The 21,744-nt window shown below is 40.9% G+C and overlaps 1 protein-coding gene across 5 annotated transcripts in view; it reads left to right on the top strand.

Moving 5' to 3' along the window:
- Setx (senataxin) overlaps positions 1-21,744 on the top strand; it is an 81,894-nt gene that overhangs the window by 1,728 nt on the left and 58,422 nt on the right. For 3 of the 5 annotated variants that reach the window (XM_010627398.3, XM_010627397.3, XM_033758955.1), the window contains 5 exons: positions 259-418; positions 765-876; positions 7,039-7,222; positions 10,561-10,771; positions 12,885-12,994. In XM_010627398.3, the coding sequence (XP_010625700.1) occupies positions 845-876; positions 7,039-7,222; positions 10,561-10,771; positions 12,885-12,994 (537 nt within the window). In that variant the 5' untranslated portion in view covers positions 259-418; positions 765-844. The remainder of the gene's footprint in view (positions 1-258; positions 419-764; positions 877-7,038; positions 7,223-10,560; positions 10,772-12,884; positions 12,995-21,744) is intronic. The other 2 variants (XM_019207920.2, XM_010627399.3) reach the window with 2 other exon arrangements.

The following is a 21,744-nucleotide window of genomic DNA, read 5'->3' as shown; positions in this document are numbered from 1 at the left end:
GAGTCCTTGGCTGCGATGTCGCGTCCCCGGGGCCGCTTGTCCCCGCCAGAGCTCGCCCACACTAAGGGTCCTGGGTGAGCGGAGCGTGGTGGCGCCGAGTCTGTCGTGTGGATCCTGGGGGAAGGAACCTGCGCGGCGGGCGGATCTGGGCCGCGGGTGACCGAGTGGCCAGCAGGCTGAGCGTGTACGGCCCCGCAGGAGGAACCGTCGACCTGTGCAGCTGCCTCCATCAGTGGCCCTGACTTGCTGTCTCCGTAGGGTTGACGCGGGACTCTGGGGAGCCACTTTGTCAGCTGTTTGTTTTACATCTCAGAAATGTGCTTCTGGAGCCCGAGGTCTGGATATGTGTGAAGGCCCATCATTAACAAGGCCAGCCCTCTGAGCTGCGAGGATCACTTTCTTTAGGCCGTTTGCCAAGGTAATTATTTTAAACAAACTTTTAAGACCTTTTCCCCATCGTTTGATGTGTAAAGCACTGGCGCTACAGAGCTACGTAGAAGAGAAGTTCTTGCCCTAAGAGACTCGGAATTTCTGAGTGTTCTGCAGGTGCGTGAGTGGGAGTTGAGAGAGCCCCTGATAAGCACAGGGTGGAAGCACACACAGGTGGGAGGTCAGCAGGGAGGGCTGGAGGACAGGGTGGATGCCACAGGCCTCGCAGAGGTGATGGCACACCCGTGGTTCCTGCTAGAGTCGCTAGCGGAGGGCTTTTAACTTGAATCTGAGTTTTACCACCTTGATCTCATCATTTACTTTTTCTCTTAAAGTTCCTGAGATTAAAAACCAGGCAGAGATATGAAGGATGAGTATTCAAGGCAGATAGAAGAGCTTCTGTAAAGTCAGGGAAATGCCAAGCACCATGAAGTGTTTTAGGAAGAGGTAAGTATGAGGTAGCAGCGAGAGATGCTCATAGGCCAGATTGTGGACGGTTGTATGTATGTGGGAAGTTCAACAATTTGAATTTTATCCCAAAGCAAGTGGAGGAGTCATCTGTGCTTTTGAAGTCTAGCGTGTGCTTGGGCCTCTGGGAACATTTTTGGAGCAGTGATTAGTGGTGGGTCAAATAAAGGACAACAATCATTTAGGTTTCTTCAGTCATCAGGTAGATAGTGAAAACACATTAAGGCAGTGGCATTGACACTGAGAGGAAAGCACAGGGGTAGACTTTGGAGGTAGCCTCAGACTCAGGTAAGGCTAAAGGCAAAGGAGAGTATAGGATAAGTCCTAGGCTACTGGCTTGGAAGTTGAATGGATGGTAATGCTGTCAATCCTGCGACTGTGGGACACACAGAAGATTAAAGAACTCTGTTCTGCTAGACAGGCGAGTAGAGATACACTTTATGCCCCCAGCACCTCAATAAAAATGTGTTTTTGTTCATTTTGGTTTGGTTTTAAGTTGGATGTGCACCTGTAGTCTCAGCTACTTGCTAGTTTGAGGCAGGAGGATTACTTGAGCCCAGGAATTTAAAACCAGCCCAGGGAACATAGACCCTCATCTCAAAAAAGAAGAAAAGGAAAATTTTCCATCTTTGGGAAGCTTTAATATAGGTGGTAGCTGAAACAGTTAAAATAAGGTCACAGAAAAGAGAGTAGTGAATGAAGAGATTAGAAGTCTCAAGCCTTTGGAGATTTTGATAGGTGTTGAGCAAGGGAGGAAGTGATTGTTGAGGGTTATTGGGTAGACTGAGTGTCCAGAGAACAATATATTGCTGTAGCATTTCATGCAATTTATAGAGTCCGTCATGCCCAAACCTAAGTGGGACCCTCTCAGCAAACATGCTGACCCCCACAAACAATAGGAAACCACTAAAGGGCTGTGCTGCCCTCAGTAAACAGAACAGATGGTCATAAAGAAAATTTAGAACAAGACGTGCAATCTCCCCAGCGCCGAGAAGTCCAGTGTTACCTGTACACCTGCACTGACTGTCCTGGGAGCTCGAATCCCAAGCATTCCATCCCAGAGTCCTTGAAAAATATTAACTGGGAAGGGAAAAAGATTGTTGCTTGATGTCTGTGGCCAGTTAATACTGAGAAATGATATCCCAAAGATAAGTCTATGGAAAGTTAAAGTTACGTGTCTGATGAAGCGTCTTACAACTGTCCTTTTGGTTGGTGCTCAGAGTGACTAATTTTTGTCCTGCATCTTGAGTGGCATCTGTCATTCTCATTTGTGTTTCAGTAACGACTCCAGGCAGTTCCAGTCCTGTGAAAGTAAAACAGATCTTAACTGAAGGCATAGTGGTTTCAGGCGTTTATGAGCAGTAACTTTCTGCTTAAAGACAACAAACAAGTACACTACTGAGATTTCTTGAGCTTAGCTTTTGAACTTTGATGATTTTAGATTTGAGAATATAATTAGATGTATTTTGACCTTTTGAGAGAAACAAGGGAATGTTTCTGTGCTGTGCTCTACCACAGTATTTTGTGTGGATTCTAGGTTCCATAGTGCTTACCTTCTTGGAAATTGAGTCTTCCTTTCAGGAGTGTGAAAGCAGGCTCCCTCACTGAGTAGTAAAAAGCCAACTGTAGTTTTCTCAATACATTTGCTGTCTGCTCTTGTAATTATTTTAAAATACCCAGTATTTACAGTCCCATAATTAAGTTTTTTAGTTTAGATTGATGGTCTTTTTATCTGCCAAAGTCATGCTTGAAACAATTGATGTTTGAGAAATCTTTGTGAAGTTTCACTTTCTGTTCTTAGCTTTGAGGTCACTCCCTGCCCTCAGTTAGATCATGGGATAAACCAGCTTTTGCAAACCATTCCAGAATTTTGATGATGTTCTTTCAACATTCTTCCTTAAATAAACCGATTATAGTTTGCCAAAGCATTGTGAGGATTGTATCTCTGAATGTTCTGCAGTGCCCTTGTGTATGGTAGGCGTTGGTGAAGTGTAATTGATTAGTATCAAGAAAGGGCAAATTCCTGTAGCTGAGCTTGCGTTCCTAGTTTTTTCTTCAGAGGAAAACCATGTAATTTGTCCTTTTTTGTTCCATTTTTCAAGAAACTTCTAGTTTTTGAACTTTGTGAAATTATATTCTTCCTAAATGAGTTTTGACCTTTTTTTTCGAAATCTTTTTTTGTTGTTTTGTTTTGAAATCTTATTTTTGTTTTTGTTTTGTTTTTTTGGTACCGGAGATCGAACTTAGGTCGTAGCACTTGCGAGGCAGACAGCAGAACCACTGAGCTAAATCCCCGGCCCATTGAAATGTTATTAATTTTTTTCAAAATCTTATTTTTTAAAGTTTTTTTCCATATATGGTTATATGTTAAAAGCTATCCTAAATTGTTTTAGAAGCATGAAGAAAGTAAGCTTCTGCTGAAGTATAAGTGAAGATAATGTTTAATAAATTTATTTTATTTATTTTTTATTGAGCTTATTGGTACATTTTAGGTATACAGTACAGTTACATTCATTATTGGGATCTTGTACCTTTACATGACAGGTCTTGGTTCTCATTTTTTCCCCTTTTCCCTGCCCTCCTTTCACCCCCTCCTGTGTTTAATAAATTTAAAAAATCAGCTCACATGATAAACACACATTTGCCTGTACTTATGCATTCATATATAATTACTTAATCATGGGTTACAAAGAAATTAGGGGAGTTGTTAAAGCCTCTGCAGTAAAGTAATTTCTTTCACTAGCAGAAATTCCTGTGATTTTAGGGGGATTCCAGGGATCGAACTTGGGACCTTGCTCTTGCGAAGAAGGCGGTGGAACCACTGAGCCAAATCCCCGGCCCTAGGGGAATGATTTTTTGTGTTTCTGTTGCGAGGGATAGAATCCAGGGCCTAGGAATGGAATCCAGGGCCTCAGGTATGCTAAGCAAATGTCTTACACAAAGCTGCATCCCTAGCCCTTGAATTTTATGGGGAGATTTATTACAAAACCTCTCATTACCAAATATTTGAATCCAAACATTTAGAGACTTTGTTAGGTTGGTTTCCTTTTGTTTTATTTTTTCCTCCTGAAGGGAGACTTTTTAGATTTTTTTCCTAATGGTTAGAAATTTTAGTATGTTGTCTGCCTGCTAAGTTCTTGATACAGCTTTAAATATCAGAAAAATGGGATGTCTTCATATCACGCTAGTGAGGTTTTACCTGTTAGGATATTATCTGCCCTGATGAAAATGCGTGCATTAGGGTCATTTGCTTTGTGGAATGAATTTATATTGGATCTGTGATCCTCCCACCACCCAGTTTGGTTGATAATTAACGGTCATTGGCAGTTAAGTGAAGGTTACCTCGAGTGGGTCAGTTGATAATATTGTGGCCCAATTCCTAATGATTGTTTTCACATGAAAGAACACTTGGGTATGGTCGTCTTCGGATGGCAGCAGACTGGCAGAGAGTGGCGTAGATGATACTCAGTTGGGCGCGTCTGACATTTTTCTTAGGAACTCTGTCTGCCCAGCTTTGGGAGGCAACTGCAGAGCTTGTTTCTCATAACTTTACGTCAAGTATAGCAGTGTTACTTACCCTTGCTTGGTTTAAGCTCGATTGATTGGTAAAGGCTGTGCTCGCCAGGTGTCCTGGCATCTGCAGCTGTGAGGAGGGACGGTTCATACTGACTCAGGGTTTGTAGAGGCGTCAGTTGACGGTCAGCTGGCTCCGAGGCAGCAGGGTGGGTGGCATGGCAGAGAGACAGCGCATGGCATGGCTGTGGAGGGAGGGAGGCAGACCCTTCCAGGCCCCGTCTCCAGTGCCCACCTCCTGCGGCCAGGCTTCGCCTCCCAGCAGCACAGTTAGCTGCAAGCCGCCGGTGACTGAACTCATTCCATCACCCCCACACCCCTGCCCCGAGTGCATGAGGCCTTGGGGGGCCATCTAGATAGCGTATAAGCGGCACATTCAGACATCTTCACTGTACAGTTACGGGGTTTCCTTTTCCAGATTTTTTTCTTTGAAGGTGATTTACTTAGCCCAGCCTGTACTCAAGGGAGCTGGGAGTAAGCTCTATCCCTGTAACAGATTATGTATAATTATTATCTGGGATTCTTGCAGGAGGAGGGTGAATTTTCTCTGTCCCATTTGTTTATGCATTCCTTTGTGTTAGTATAGATGAATTTTTGGCAGTTCTGGTTGTTTCAGCTGTAGGTCTGAGGGGAGTGCTTTTGTTTCTGTCATTACACTCGCTTTGCATTTCCTCTCACTGACCTTATTTTTTAATGTATGATCAGTACATACATTTGCCTTTTATGTGGCTACAGAATACTGTTAACTAATGAGCTTCTCCTGCTAGCTTTTCTTTTGGTACTGGGGATCAAACTCAGGACCTTGCGCTTTCTTGGCAGGCACGGTGCCAGAGCTTTCATAAATGTATTTATTTATAGGGAAAAATACAGTGTCTTATATTTATTACGTCTCATTAGAGATCTCTTTGCATTCTGGCTTCCTTCCTCTTCCCTAATCTCAGTTTCCATGTCATCCAGCTCAGATGAACCCGCCCTGTATGAGTCTCTTTAGGTCATTGAAGAGCAGTGGTTTATGGGTGGTAATATATGCTTGCTGTTTGTGTGTGTGTACCCACACACACATGTATGTATGTGTGCTTTCTAAGCAGGAGAGAGGGTCTTCCTTTGTAGTGCAGGCTGCTTGAACTCACTGTGTACTCAGGCTGGCCCCAGACTTGGGGCAGTCCTCCTGCCTCAGCCTCCTGAGATCTAGGATTTTAGCCACGCACCACCACAGCCAGTTCTGCTTGTGTTATTACTGTACATTTATTTGTGTGGATTTTTATGTTTTTTTGTGAATATATGTATTTTATACACATATACATACACATTCTTCCCTATATATCTCATCAAATGGGAACTGTTACATATAATGAGGCAAGTTATATTACAAAATTATAATTTCAAACAAAAACTGGTCATGTCTTTAAACTTCTACTTTCAATAATGCCTAGAAAAAAAGAAACTATATTTGCTTCCTTCAAAAACAAAAGTCCTGGGCCTGGGATTTAGCTCAGTGGTTCCAGGGCCTGCCTTGCAAGCAGAAGGTCCCAAGTTCGATCCCCGGTACCAAAAAAAAAAAAAGAAGTCCTTTGTTGTATTTCAGGTAGAATCTGTAGGGCCAGGGTTATGTAGTGTACTGTAGAGTCCTTGGACAGCGTGTTGTGAGGCCCTGGATTGGTTTGATCTCTTGCATCATAAACAAAACAAAACAAAAAAACAGACTCTTTAGATGTTTAGTACTGGGTGGAGTAACAGTAAATCACACAAGCAGGCAAGGAATCTGAGTCTACACGTGGGACACTGCAAAAAAAGAAAGTAGTGTTTCATTTTAAGTGCAATAATTAAGTTTATAATTTTTAGAAGTGATTTTTACAAAAAGTTTATTCTCAAAGGATTTTTATGTTTACAGAGGGTTCTAGAACAGTGCTTCTGGGAAGGTGAATGTTCTTGAGCATTAGATTTTGCTGCCAGGAAATTATTAGGATATCCTAAAATCTGTACTTTGCAAACTGATTAAGTGTGTGTGTGTGTGTGTGTGTGTGTGTGTGTGTGTGTGTTCCATTAGTACTCTAAATAGGTTTTTTTTTTCCCCCCCTCCTCCCAGTATTGGGTTTGAACCTAGGGCCTTTTAAGTTTTTAAAAAATGTTGAGATAGTCCGATCTTGCTAAATTGCCCAGGCTGGGTCTCCTGCCTCAGCTACACAGGGTGCTGGGATTACAGTTGTGCACCACTGTGGTCAGGTCTTCTACATAATTTTGAGCCTTCTCTGTAGCACGCCTATTATATGTTGCTTTATGCTGTTCATTATTAACAACTAGCTTTCAGATTTGTTTTTCTTTTGCAGTGCTGGGAATTGAACCTAGGGCCTTACACATGCTAGGCCAGCACCCTTACCGCTGAGCTATGTCCCTTGCACTTCGGTTAGTTCGGGGATTGATAAAGTGCCTTGCAGAACATCTGGCTGTGGAAGCACTTTGAAGTTGAAGACCCAGTCCCGAGTAGGAAGTGTACCCCTCTTCACATGGAGTGCACGTGCAATGTTATTTTGGACTTAAGGTTTTCGATGTCTCCTTTGCTGGGTATAGGTGCAGAATGAGCACGTGCTGTTGGTGTACACCAGGTGGTATTTCCACCACTGACTTCCTGAAGTGCTATGCGTCCAAGACCCAGGCCCGTGAGTTCCAAACAGCTGATGAAGACCTCTGCTACTGCCTGGAGTGTGTGGCCGAGTACCACAAAGCGAGGGACGAGCTGCCGTTCTTGCATGAGGTAATTTATATTAGATAGGCATTATTTTTCAGAGCTTTATAACTAGGAAGAGATAAAGTCTGGATTCTGTTAGAACTGTTCACGGGAATGATGTGATTTACATTTTGAAAACTAAAGCACGTCTAGCACCTAACTCACCGTGGTACATTGGTGTTGAGAAAATGCCCCTGATGGAATTGAATTGGACCTGAAGGGGAGTTTTATGATCCATCACTTCCTGTCATTTTAGTATGAAATAATTTATGAAGTCATTTATGGGATATTTTTTGTTTCTTTTTTATGTCAATGCTATATTATCTGGATGACTTGAGTGTTTTTAAGAGGTTTTGTTTTTGTTTTTGGTATTGGGAATTGAACTTGGGACCTTGCACTTGCAAGGCAGGTGGTGGCACCACTGAGCTAAATCCCTGGCCCTTGGGTGTTTTTCTTTATGGGTTAGTAGTTACTTTTTCATGAATGGATGATTATAAACCTAAAGGCAAGTATATTTAATTTATTACATTTATCTGATGAGAAACAACACAGCTCCTAGCGATGTATACAGTTTTGGGGGGTGGGCGTGGAATCTACGTTGAGAAACTTCCATTTTATAGATTTTCCTAAGTGTGAAGTTATCTGAGGTCTCGTGCAAAAGCTCATGTTCTCAGGTGCTGTAGGCACCCATGGTTAGAACGTGGAAAGGCGTGGGACAGAAGGCCTGGCTCAGGCTTTGACAAAGAAGCTCCAGCTTCTCATTCCCTTCTGAATGTATTTCACGGGGATTTTGAGATGCCTGTAGCAAAACTCTTCAAAAGAAGTACTAAGGCATCTCATGCTCTGTGGTTGTACCCTATCAGAGTGGCCACGTTTAGACACTGTTGTCTTTGAGCCTAACACAGCCACACTTTATTTTGTTCTGTGCTCTCTTGTGCTTCATAGATAGAGTCCTTTTTTTTTTTTTAACAAATTGAAAGTCTGTAGCAACCCTGCTTTTAGCAACTCTGCAGGTGCCATTTTTCCAGGAGCGCCCACTCAACTTTCTGAACCACATTTTGGTAATCTCACAGGCTTCCACCTTTGTATTATGGTGATACCTATTATGGTGACCTGTGGTTAATGTTATTTCATGTTAGCAATTATAATTGTTTTGGAGCGCTGGTAAACATGTCTGTGTAATAAGATGAACTTAATAAAGGTTGTGTGTGTCATACTGCCTTACTGGCTGGCTACTTTCCATCTCTCCCTTTCCTGGAGCTTTTGGTAGTGTGTGCGACACAGCTGTATGTATTGAAATTAGGCCAGTTACAAACCTTGTGGTGGCCCCTTTGTGTTCAAGTGAAAGGAAGAGTCACACATCTCTCACTTTGTCAAATGCTAGAAATAATTAAATTTAATGAAGAAGACATGTAGAAAGCCAAAACAGGCTGAAAGTGAGACCTCTTGTGCCACGCACACAGCTAGGTCTTTTGTTTTTGTTTTGTTTTGTTTTGTTTTGTTTTGTTTTTGATACTGGGATTGAACTCAGTACCTTGTTCTTGAGAGGCAGGCATGGTGCCACTGAGCTAAATCCCCAACCCTGTTTTTTATTTTTAATGGAGACAGGACCTTGCTGTGTGATTCAGGCTGGCCTTGAACTTGCTGTATAGCCGGGGCTGGCCTTGAACTCACAGTAGTCCACCTGACTCAGTCTCCCAAGTACTGGGATTACAGATAGACATACCACACCCAGCCACACAGTCAGATTTGAGTGTAAAGAAAATGTTCTTGAAATTAAGTACTGTTCTGATGAACATAAGAATAAGAAAGTGAAACAAGGGCCGGGGATTTAGCTCAGTGGTTCAGTCACCTGCCTCGCAAGCACAAGGTCCTGAGTTTGATCCCTGATACTGGAAAAAAATGTGTGGGAGGGCTGACTCTCCTGCCAGGGTCCAATGTACCTGCTGATTAAGTTAAACTCAGTGCTTATATGCCATTCGGTAAATGCTAGGGTCCTTAAGAATTACATTTAGTCTGCTCTGCCTGAGCCTTGAGACTAGAACAACAAAGCCTGGATGGTAGCATGTTTCTTTATACTTTTGTTTACTCAATATTTGAAGCCGACAGTTGAGACTGCTCAGTAAAAAGAGCTCCTGTTAATAAATTATTGCTGATTAACAAACCACCTGGTCACTTAAATGCTTTGCTTTATGCCTACTAACACACACAGCGTCCATTCCGCAGCCCGTTTATTAAGGAATAGTTTGAAGTCCTACTATTTAAGAAGTATGTTTTCTAAGGCTGATACATTAAGCATGGCTATTACACAGTCATTCCGTGGTAGATCTGGGGAAAGTTAATTGAAAACCTTGGAGAAGATTCACCTTTCTAGATAATATTGGTGAGTCTTGGGAAGCTCCTAACGATCAGCACTGACGGGAGCGTGGGAGAAGTTGAGTCCACCCCTCGTGGATAGTCTGAGGGATTTAAGTCTTCAGAGGAGGAAGTAATGAGATGTGATGGAACTGGCAAGAGCCCTAGCATTACGGGGGAGCCTGAGGGTGGGATGCACAGCTGCAGTCTTGTAATGAGAGCAGCTTTTTGTGGGTAAGTAAAGTGATTTCTTGAGAAGGATTATACTCCTTGTGAAGATGCCATTACATTTGGAAATGAAAACAAAGACCTGGAATACTACATAAACTTCATTGATAAAAATGCAGCAGATTCCATAGGATTGACTCCAGTTTTGAAAATTCTGTGAGTAAAACGCTATCCAGCAGCATCAAGCTGCAGAGAATTCTTACGAGAAGAGTCACTCATGCAGTGAACATGACTGCTAAGGAATTTCCATAGCTGCCCCAGCCTCTAGCAGTTCAAGCCTTGATTGATTGGCAGGGGTCAACCCTGAGGCAAGACTACTCTCTGCAGGCCCAGATAATCATGAACATTTTATTTTTTTATTCTTTTTGGTACCGGGGATCGAACTCAGGACCTTGCACTTGCAAAGCAGGTGGCAGAACCACTGAGCTAAATCCCCAGCCCTATGGTTAACACTTTAAAGCAATAATGTCCTTTTGAATTATATGCATTGCTTTAGATACAGTGCTACTTAATGGACTCATACACTGTGAACATAATTTTTTTGTTTTCTATTGCATGTAAAAGCTACGTATGATTCACTTTTGGCAACATTCACTTCATTGCAGTGGTCTGGAACCAAGCTTACAATGCTTCCAAGAGAACTCTGTGTATGATGGCTGGCACTTTAAACTTCTGAATAAAAACACTAAAAATGCTGGGAAGGCTTCATAGAATGATCATTGCATCGAGCACATTTTGTTGACAAGATATAAATTGCACTGACCATTTTTTTCTTCCCATAGGTTTTATGGGAATTAGAAACCTTACGTCTCATAAATCACTTTGAAAACTCCATGAAGGAAGAAATTGAAGATGATGATGAATTATACATAGTAGACAACAATGGAGAGGCACAGCTCTTTGATTTTAGTGGCCAAGACTTTGAAAATAAGATTCGAGTTCCTCTTCTTGAAATACTGAAATATCCTTACCTGCTTTTGCATGAGCGTGTTAGTGAGTATCTTGGGCGTTTCTCAAGTTGTATCTGTTTTATTATTATTATTGTTATTTATTTACTTATTTTTTGGTACCGGGGATCGAACTCAGGCCCTTGTGCTTGCGAGGCAGGTGCTAGAACCACTGAGCTAAATCCCCAGCACCAGTTTTATTGTTTTAAGAATTGGGGCCTGGGTGTGTGACTCAGTGGTAGGGTGCATGTTCAGTGTACACAAGTCCCGGCTTTGATTTCCCAGCACGTACCCACACTCAAATTAGAAGTGTTGAGGTTTACAAATTTATATTAACAATTTGTTGTTACACATATCATTAGGATGCTTAATATTGCAACATTTTATTATGAAAGTTTTCAAACACAGATAAGTAAATTACCCACCATTTAGGTTTTATAATTGTTAACATTTTGCTATATTTGCCTATCACAGCTTTTTGTCCATTCAGTTTTTGTTGTTGTAATACATCGTGGCAAGGTTATTGATCTTGATGCTCTTGAAAGTTTGGACTGGGTGAGGGGCTGGGCCGTCCACTGTGGGATGTTCAGTAGCACTTCTCTCTGGTCTTGACACACCCCAGTAGCATCCTCTTCCCAGCCGTGCTGTGGGGACCACCTGTCCCTTGGTGAGTGGTCAAGATCTCTCTGGTTGAAAACTTCTGATCTGTGCTGCCTGCCTCGTAAACTTAGGGTCCTGAGTTCAATCCCTGGTACCAAAAAAAAAAACCCAAAACCCACTAATCTCTAATAATTTTCACTCATCCCCATGGCATGACATAGTATGGCTGTTTAGCTTAGGATTATTTGTATTTGCTATAAAAGTAATGACATCTTCCTAATGGTCAAATCAAATAAAATAAGAATACTTTTAAAGTATCTAACACATAGTCCATATTCTTAATCTGTCAGTAGTTGTAAAATTGTGGAGGATTTTTTGGCTCGTTTGTTTAAGAGTCCAGTCAGGGACCATGTACACAGACTTTTTTTTCTTTTTGGCCATGTATAGTTGCCCTATTGGAAAATGTACCTTAAAGATTTTTTTTCTGCTGGGCGTGGTGGTGCACACCTGTAATCCCAGCACGAGAGAGGCTGAGGCAGGAGGATTGCTGCGTGAGACCAGCCTGGGCTACACAGTGAGTTTCCAGAGCAGTCTGAACTACATAGTGAGACCCTGTCTCAAAAAACAACAAAAAAAGATTTTTTTTCTTATGATATTTGACTTGTATCTTTGTCCTCCATATTTCTTTTTTTCTTTTCTTTCTTTTTTTTTTTTTTTTTTTTTTTTTTTTTTTTTTGGTACCTGGGATCGAACTCGGGACCTTGTTCTCGCGAGGCAGACGGCAGCACCACTGAGCTAAATCCCCGGCCCTCTTCCATATTTCAGTAAACTGAAAAATAAGACTTAAAGATTTGTTTAGCCAGATCACTCCTTCTAAATCAATAAATTCAAAGTAGTTAGCTTAAAAAATTCTAACAAGGCATTTTAAAAAACAGATATCCAGAAAATTATATAAGCTTTGCGGTTCTCCGCACCTCAGTAGCTGAGTGTTGTCAGCATCACAGCCGCTCCCCTTCTGCTCGCCTGGTCCTTACCCTCCTCCTCCTCCCCAGAGCCAGCCACCAGCACAGTAGCTTCCTGACGTCCTGCTACAGCAGCGGTTTTTGAGACCTCAAGGACTAAAGTTGATTGATCTGATTGGGCACATGGGCAGTCCAGCAATCGGAACAACTAGTCACGTGGGGCAAAAGCTGACTTTCCTCACTCCCCTCCCAGGCCTGATAATCCTGGTGGACCAAACGTAAAGCACATAACGATTTGTACCTCTAGCCATACTTTTAAGAAGATATTGTGTGGAGATAATTATGCCAGGTATTAAAAAAAGGTGTATATTCTAGTAAAGTCACAGTAATCCCCCCAGACACCCTGTTATCACACTTGAATGGTCTGTCCCACTTAAATGTTGGTCTTACACTTGCGTTATTCGCATTTATATGCCTCAGTTAAGGAAAAAAGGATGACCTTTTCATTTACATACGGAACAACCAAAGAGCCAAAGTTAGGGCCTCTTGCTAAGTTGCTAAGATTTCTGTATTTCCTGTCTTATTTTTTCTATTTAGATGAGCTGTGTGTTGAAGCACTTTGCCGGATGGAACAAGCCAATTGCCCCTTTCAGGTTTTTGAGAAACATCCAGGGATCTACTTGTTTTTGGTCCATCCCAATGAGATGGTGAGTATGAATGTTAGACAGTGGAAGAATAGACTTTATTTCTGTACATGTAAGTAGCTTTAGTAGAGGTTTTAAGTACGTATTTTGTTTAAAATATTTGCTAAATTTTTAAATTTTCTTACTTTAAAATTAATACAGTTAAGTAGAAGGTGCTGTGGGGTCAAAGAAGGAGGGTATTGAGGAGGGCAGAGGAATCCTTCCTGATGAGTGGTGCTGGAGCTTAAAAGACAAGTGGGAAGAGTTCATTTTCTTTCAGTTTGACCTGAAGGGAAGGAGGAGGGCTCTTTTTTCCTTGCTCGTTTGCCTGCCCCACTCTAAACACATGGGAATACCAGTTAAAATACCTGAAAAAGTTATTTTGCTAAAAGATGAGATTTAAGAGGTAGGCAGGAGGGCCAGGAAATTCCTGGTGCCGGAAATGAAGAGGAATATAAACGGCAGGACACTGTGCAAGGAAAGGTGCAGCGGGCAGCCTCGGAGCGCGAAAGGCTGGTGAAAGAGGCCTTGTGGCTGAGGTTGTAGTCTGATCACAAAGGGCCAAGACAGTCTGTATGGCTGCACCTGTGCGCGGCACTTAGTGCTGCGTTAGGATGTAAACCAGTTCAGTAGCTACAGAAGGCTCGCCTTCTCTGCCAAGCTAAGCTGAGAAGAAAAGGCCTTTTCCCGTTTTTGCAGCAAAGAAAGAGCAGAATAATGGGATTTCCTGTCAAGATGCTGGTGAGGCCAGGCATGGTGGCGCATGGGCCAGTTTGAGTCCATCCTGGGCAATTCAGCCACTTACTGAGACCCTGTCTCAAAACATTTTCGGAAAAGGCTGAAAATGTAGCTCTGTGGGAAGGCCTGGTTCAGGCTCCAGTACTACAGGAAAAAAAAACTGCTGGTGAATTTTAGTTTCCTTTGTGTCATGTAATGGAAAAATCTGAAGAGAGGAAATTAAAAGGATTCAGCCATTCCCCTGAGAAGATAATGGTTTCTCTGGACCTGCAATGGAGCAGAAACACAAAGTTATTGGCGGGTAGAACTCTTAGGCTTGCCTGACTGTAGGTAGCTAGAGACTAAACTTGTGCAGGGTAACAGGAAGTAGAAATGTACTCCAGGCAAGACAAATACCCAGAGCCAAGGTCTGTGTCTAAAGGATGGGACTCCTCTCCTGTCAGAGTTGACAATTTTGTCAACTAACTGGCTTTTTAAAAGCTGCATAGCAATAGAAGAAGCAAGTTGTGTTAGCTTTCAGATAACTAAGATCATCCTCATAGAGAGGTTTATTTTGACCTAATTTTGGAAATTTCAGTCCATGATAGTTGGCCTGTTGCCTTGCGCACATGGTAGAGCAAAACCACTCATTGCACAGTTAGGGAGTGAAAAGGAAGGGGCTTAGGTTCACAGTCCCCTTTGAGGATAAGCTCCTATACTTATGATGGCTGGATCCCACTGGATCCCACTTCCTGACGGTCCCACTTCTTCCCATTTGGAGGATCAAACCTTCAGCACTTGGGTGTTTGGGGGACATTGTAGATCCTAACTATACCCACGGGTCTTATCTCATAGCCGGATCCTGGGCCTGCAGTATTGTGCTATAAAAGGCAGGTTGTCCTGAGCTGCCAGTACTATGCTTGGGTCTAGGACTCCAAGGACCACAGAAAGGGCCCCAGATTTATAGATAGGAAAGGGTATAGGAGGGATCTGATTAGAGGAAAAGAATTCTTTCATGCAGAGTGAGATTGCAAACCAAATCCCTGAAAAACACATGAAGAAAATCCATTTCTCAGATACAAAGTCGGAACCAGCACTGCTGGCCGTTTTGTTAAGATCCATTCAAGAGGCACTTGAAAGAAAATGAAGAAAACTGGGAGACACTCAGGACTGACAGCACAGTGTGAGTGGTGTATTGGGAAAGTGGGCAGGAGAGGGCCCCGCTGTTGGTGTGGGGGGCCAAACTAGGAAAAAAGTAAAGCTTGCTTTCTGTTCTCCCTTACCATTGTGGAAGCACCTGTATTTGGGCATTTCAAGGATCTGACCCAGGGTGAGGACAGGAATACAGTCAGGTCCTTCAGCTCCCTGGCATTTGTGACACTGAGACAAGCTAAACACTGGTAGTTACTTTGGACCCATCCCCTCTGATCCCCCAGTGCTGGGGAATTGCAGTCTGGAAGGGTTTTCTGCAAATGCTGCTTCTCTCTGAACTGGAAAATTAAATCGGTAGAGATAAGTGGTTACTGTTTTTGTGGCTTGGATTTTTATCTACTAGTCTCTCTGGGGTCTGACCACCTTTTGTTTCTTAAAATTATTTTTCATTAGAAAGAGTTTGTGGGACATAATGGTTACATTTATTGTGGGTGTCGGTACATGTCCTTAACACATCTTTTTTTCCTCTTCTACTCCTCCCACCCCACCCTGTTTGTTCTACTTGGTCTCTTCCATTGTAAAAGCTCTATTTGTAGTTTTAAAAATATTTAAAAAATTTTTAATCCACTTCCCCCTCTCCCCTCCATCTCTTATTTTCCTATCTATTTGAAAACATCTCCCTACTTCCAGTTGCCTTATCTTTTATTTTGTGCTTCTCTCTCTCTCTCTCTCTCAAAATCTCTTTCTATCTATATATAGTTTGTTTTTTGTTTGTCACTTAAGACAATATGATATTGAAGCTTGTATGGCTGATTGATTTAGCTTAATATTACAGTCTCACGGTGCATTCATTTACCTACAAATGGCTCAAATTGATCCTTTTTTAAAAGTTTATCCTTCTTTATGACTAATACTCCATTGTTTTCTTCTAATGCTGCTTCTCCCTGAAGCGGAAAGTTAGATTGGTGGCAGTAAATGGTTATTGTTTCTGTGATTGGATTTTCTTTATCTATTCATCTATTGATGGGCATTTGGGCCATTTCCAAGACTTAACTATTATAAGTAATGCTGCTTTAGTATGGGTATATGTGTATCATGGGAATGTGATGACTAACTCTTTGGGGAAGATACCTCAGAAGGAAATGGAATTTCTAGTTTGAGAGTTTTGAGGAATTTCCATACCGATTTCCATGATGGTTGTACTAGTTTACATTCCCACCAGCAGTGCAGAAGGGTTCCCTTTCCGCTGCAACCTCATAAGCATTTATTATTTGATTTTGTGATGTTGGCCATTCTTTCTGGATTAAGATGTCATGTTGTTGTTTTAATTTTCATTTCTCAAATGGCCAGCAGCATTCCAACATTGCTTCATGTGTTTATTGACCATTTGTGCTGCTGCTTCTGAGAAGTGTCTGTTCATTTCATTTGTCTGGTTTTTGATTGGGTCTTTTATTAGGGAGCTAATTTTTATTTTGTTCTTTATATATTCTAGAAGTTAGTCCTTGGTCCAAGGAATAGCTGGCAAATTTTTTTATACTTGGTCTTTGCCAAAAGGCCAAGCAGTGACGGCAAAATTTTTTTCTCACTCTGTATGTTGTCTGGTTTCCTTTGGTGTTTCGAAGCTTTTTCATTTGATGCAATCCCATTTATTGATTCTCAGACTATCTGTTGCTCCACTGGGGTCTTGTTTAGAAAGTCCTTACCTGCACCTATATTTTCAAGAGTTTTACCCATTTTATCTTCTATCAGGCTAAGTGCTTCTGTTTTAACATTTAGTTCTTTGATCCATTTTGATTTAATTTAGTAAATGGTGAGATATATGGGTCTGCATTCAACCTTGTGCACGTGGGTTGTCCAATTTATTAAAGAGGCTACCTTTTCTGCAGTGTATGTTTTTGGACGCTTTGTCAAAGATCAACTAGTTGGATGTACTGGAGTTGTTTCTGCTTCCTTTATTCTGTCCCACTGACCCACATGTCTGTTTCTGTTCCCACAGTACTGTGCTGTTTTATCACTGTAGCTTTGTGATATAACATCAAGTCCAGGATTGCAATGCCTCCTGCTTTGCTGTTGTTACCTCACATTGGTTTTGCTACTCTGGGTCTTTTCTGCTTCCATATGAATTTTAGGATTATACTGACCATTTAGTATGATATTGGCTGTTGGTTTTTCATAGATGGCTTTCATCAGGTTGAGATAGAGACCATCTGTTCCAATTTTCTGTAGGGTTTTTATCATGAATGCGTGTTGAATTTTGTCGAACACTTTTTTTTTGCATCTATTGCGGTGACCATACTGTTTTTGTCTTTGGCTCTATTAATATAGTAGATTACATTTTGGGGTTTTTTGTTTTGTTTTTTTGGGGTTTTTTTGGTACTGGGGATTGAATTTGGGGCCTTGTGCTTGTGAAGCAGGCAGCGGAACCATTGAGCTAAATCCCTGGGCCCTACATTTATTGATTTGTGTATGTTGAATCATCCTTGCATCCAAGGCATGAATCTCATTTGGTCAGGGTGTATGATCTTCTGCTTTCTGTTTGCCAGTATCTTATTGAGCATTTTTGCATCTTTGTTCATTATGACACTGGCCTGTAGTTCTCATTTTCATTTGGGTCTTTCTCTGCTTTTGGGGTCAAGGTGATGCTTGCTTCTAGGAATGGATTTGGGAGTATTGCTTCCCTTTCAATTTCACTGAAGAGTTTAAACAGTAGTGGCAATAGTTCTTCTCTAAATGTCTTATAGAATTCAGCAGTAAAGCCATCAGGACCCAGGCTTTTCTTGGTAAGTTTTTAATTGAGTTTTCAATTTTGTTGATTGATAGTGGGTTGTTTAGAATTTTTAGGTCTTTGTTCACTTAGATAATTCATACATATCTAGGAATCTGTCCATTTCTTCTGTGTTTTCCATCTTATTGGCATATACGTTCTCAAAGTGTAGGTATTGATGATTCTCTGGATTTCTTCTAAGTCTGTTGTAATTTCACCCTTTTCATTCCTAACTGCATGGATTTGGGTCTTTTCTTTCCTTTTTTTTTTTGTTAAGGTTGGCTAAGAGTTTGTCAGTTTTGTTTATTTTCTCAGAACCAACTCTTTGTTTCATTGATTTTTTTGGTATTGCTCTTTTAGTCTCCATTGCATTGATTTCTGCTCTGATCTTTATAATTTCCTCCCTTGTATAAGCTTTGGTTTTGTCCTACTCTTCTTTTTCTAGAAGCTAGAGGTTCTGCATCAGGTTGTGTAATTGAGCTCTCTGTTTTCCTAATATGAGTATTAACTGCTATGAACATGCTCATAGGACTGCTGTCATTGTGTTCCATAGATTTAAATAGGATGTATTGTTATATTCATTTAATTGTAGAAGCTGTCTGATTTCTTCTTTAATTTCCTCTGTGACCCGTTGGTTATTCAGAAGTGTCTTGTTCAATTTCTCTGTGTTTATGAAATTCTTGTGTTTTCTTTTGCTGTTGATCTCCAGTGTCATCACACTATGGTCTGATAATACACAGGGGATAACTTCAATTCCTTTGCAGTTAAACATGTTCTATGAGCAAGTGTGTAGTGGTCTTTGGAGAATGATCCGTGTGCAACTGAAAGGAATGTGTATTCTTTTTTGTTTTTTTGAGACAGGGTCTCATTGTGTAGTTGAGACTGACGTGGAACTCACTATGTAGCCCAAGCTGGTCTTGAACTCACAGCGATCCTCCTGCCTCAGCCTCTCTAGTGCTAGTATTACAGGTGTTCGCCACCACACCCAGCTAAGAATGTGCATTCTGATTTTATGGGATGCAACTCTCTGTAAACTTCTGTTAAGTCCATTTGATTGAGTTCTAGTATTTCATTTGTTTATTTTTTGTCTAGTTGATCTAACTATTTGTGACAATGGGATATTGAGGTCCCCCACTACTATTGTATTAGTGCTTATTTGGTTTTCATGTCCGTTAATATTTGTTTTATATAGTTGGGTGCACTAGTATTTGGTGCATATATGTTTATGATTGTCTTCTCTTCCTCTTGGAATTTCCCTTTACAAGAATGTAGTGTTCTTTGTCTCTTAATTAGTGTTGGTGTAAAATCCATTTGATATGCAGAGAGGATGGCTGCTTCTGCTTTTTTTCAGGTTCCTGTCACATGGAGTATTGTTTTCTACACTTTAACTTTTAGTCTTTGAGTTTCTTTTTTAATTAAGTGTATTTCTTGTATGTAGCGTATTGTTGGATCTTGTTTCTTGATCCATTCTGCCAGTCTTACTTTTGATTGGTGAATTGAAACCATTAATATTGATGGCTATAACTGATACATATTGACTTATCCTTGTTGTGACTTTTTCTTTTTGTTGGATTCTCCCCCTTTGCATTTAGTTTCTTGTTGTGCCTGATGGATTCATTCTGCTGGGCTTTGTGGGGTTGTGATCCTCATTGTCATTTCCTAGGATATTGTTTTAAAATTTTTTGGAGTGCTGGTTTGGCAGTCATGAAGTTCCACAGGTGATCTTTGTCTCGAGAGTGTCTTATTTCTCCATCAGTTTTGAAAGCTACTCTTGCAGGGTACATCATTCTGGGCTGGAGGTTGTTTTTTTTCAGGGCTGGAAATACTTCACTCCAGTCTCTCCTTGCCTTGAGGGTTTGTGTTGAGAAGTCTGCTGTGATTCTGATGGGCTTTCCTTTGTATGTGATTTGTTTCTTTTCTCTAACTGCTTTGCTTGTGGAATTTTATTCTTCTGTTAGGTTTCTGGAATCTTAACTATTATATGCCTACGTGTAAGTTTTTTTGATCACAGCTGATTGGAGTCCTATATACCTCACTTATCTGTATGACAGCTCTTTTCCCCTGCTTGGGAAATTTTCTGCAATTACTTCTGTGAACAGTTTTTTTTTTTTTTTTAATGTAATTTGTACTCTCTCCTGTTTCTTCATTGACTTGATCAGTCTTATGTTATTCTTCTTTTCATCATTTAACAACTGCTGGATTGATTTCTTGTGGTCACTTACTGTTTTTAAGAAATTTTTCTTTTCCTGGTCACTAGTTCCAATCCTGTCTTGTGTATCTGATTTTCTGTCTTCACTTTGGCTCATTCTGCTTCATAAACTATCAGTGAAGTTTTTAATCTCCTGGATACCTGTTTGCATCTGTTTTACAGATTCCATTTGTTTCCTAGGTTGGGATTCCTTCATGTTCATCAGCTCCTCTATATTTTTAACTTTGTGTGCTTTAGAGTTATTAATCATGTCTTGCACTATGGACACAATCTCTGTTGTTATCTGATAAATTATTTCTGATTTATTCCAGATCCTCTTTCCTTGCTAATTCAGGGAGTCCAGGTGGTTGAGTATCAGATTGTTCTATCTCGTTGCCCTTTGGGGTTGTCTTATGTGATCTGGAAGTCTGGTTTTGAGGCTTGTTTACATGTCTTCTCATTTCAACAGATGCAGCCTGCTGCACCTTTGCTGAGGCAACTTTTAGCTTGCCCAGTGGTCTTCACTTCTTAGCAAGCCATCAAGAGGCCTTTCTCTGGTACTCACTACTACGCCACTTCCTGGGTTCAGAATGTGGCCTTCTGGATCCCTGTGCTGCCCTGTTGTCCTGGTGGGGTTTTGGCTTGGGCCTGTGTGCACTTGGGATGATATCTGGGAGGGTGTCTGGCTGTTGCTTGTGTGCCTGTGCAGCTCTTTTCCGGGTGGGCCTTTGGCTGGGTCTTGTGGGACCAGGCTGCTGGAGTCTGGGTGGGCCCCTGGCTGGGATCTTTCCACAACTCAGCATCTTGTGCTTGTGAGGCAGGTGGTGGCATCACTGAAGTAAATCCCCAGCCCTCTTGTCTATTTCTTGAAAGGTTTGGTTCATCTCTGATTTTTTTTTTTTATTTTGTTTAGGTGACCGATTTTTAATACTAGGGCATTGTAGTCCCCCCACTATAATCGTATTATTTGTTCTTTTATGTGTGCTAGTGTTTGTTTTATGAAGTTGTGTGCACTGTCATTTGGTGCATGTAAATTTATATCTATATCTGTCTATATATATATATATATATATAAGTTTTTTTTTTTTTTTTTTACTGGGGATTGAACCCGGGACCCTGCAGTTGCAAAGCATGTGGCAGAACCACTGAGCTAAATCCCCGTCTGGTTTCTTTTTTTGTTTTTGTTTTTGTTTTTGTTTTTTTTCTTTGGTACTGAGAATCAAACTCAGGGACTGTACATCCTCAGCCTTGTAATTGTTTTCTCTTTCTGTTGAATAGCTCCTTTAACCAATATGGTTGTCTCTTTGCCTCTTCTGATCAGTTTTGGCTGAAAGTCCACTTTTTTTTTTTTATGGGCCAAAGATTTTATTTATTTATTTTTCTTAAATTGAGTTTATTGATACAATCTAGGTATACAATACATTTACATTCATCATTGAGATTCTGTACCTTTACATAATAGGTCTTGATTCTCATTTTTCTCCCCTTGTCCCTGCCCTCCCTTCACCCCCTCCTCTCCTCTCCATTTACAAACACTTAATTTCCATTTTTTCAGTTTCTCATATTTTTTCCTCTCCCTTATTACCTTTCCCCCACCCTTCCCACTTTCCCTATACCTTTAGCCCGTTACTTCCTATTTCATATTATTAATTATCTTATTAGGATCCTGTGTACTATTATAGTTTTTGTGTCCGTTTCTGTACAATGCCAACTCAACACAGTAAATTGGGATGACTTTTTCCAAAGTTGGCAGCACTGTTAAAGTTTCCCAAAATTCAATTTATATATATATGTGTATTATATATATTTATATAAAAAGGCTAATAATAGTATGTTATGCATCAATAGCAGCAACAGCTTTTCCAGGTTCTGCAGTCATCTGAACAAAACTATAGACATTCAGCACATTCCATTAAAAAAAAAAAAACAAAAGAATAATATCCAGACAACAGC

The sequence above is a fragment of the Fukomys damarensis genome, unplaced genomic scaffold (genome assembly GCF_012274545.1).
Source record: "Fukomys damarensis isolate Sample0158 unplaced genomic scaffold, DMR_v1.0_HiC HiC_scaffold_36, whole genome shotgun sequence".
Lineage (NCBI taxonomy): Eukaryota > Metazoa > Chordata > Mammalia > Rodentia > Bathyergidae > Fukomys > Fukomys damarensis.
The sequence above is the reverse complement of the archived record's forward strand: the minus strand, read 5'-3'. Positions and strand labels throughout refer to the sequence as shown.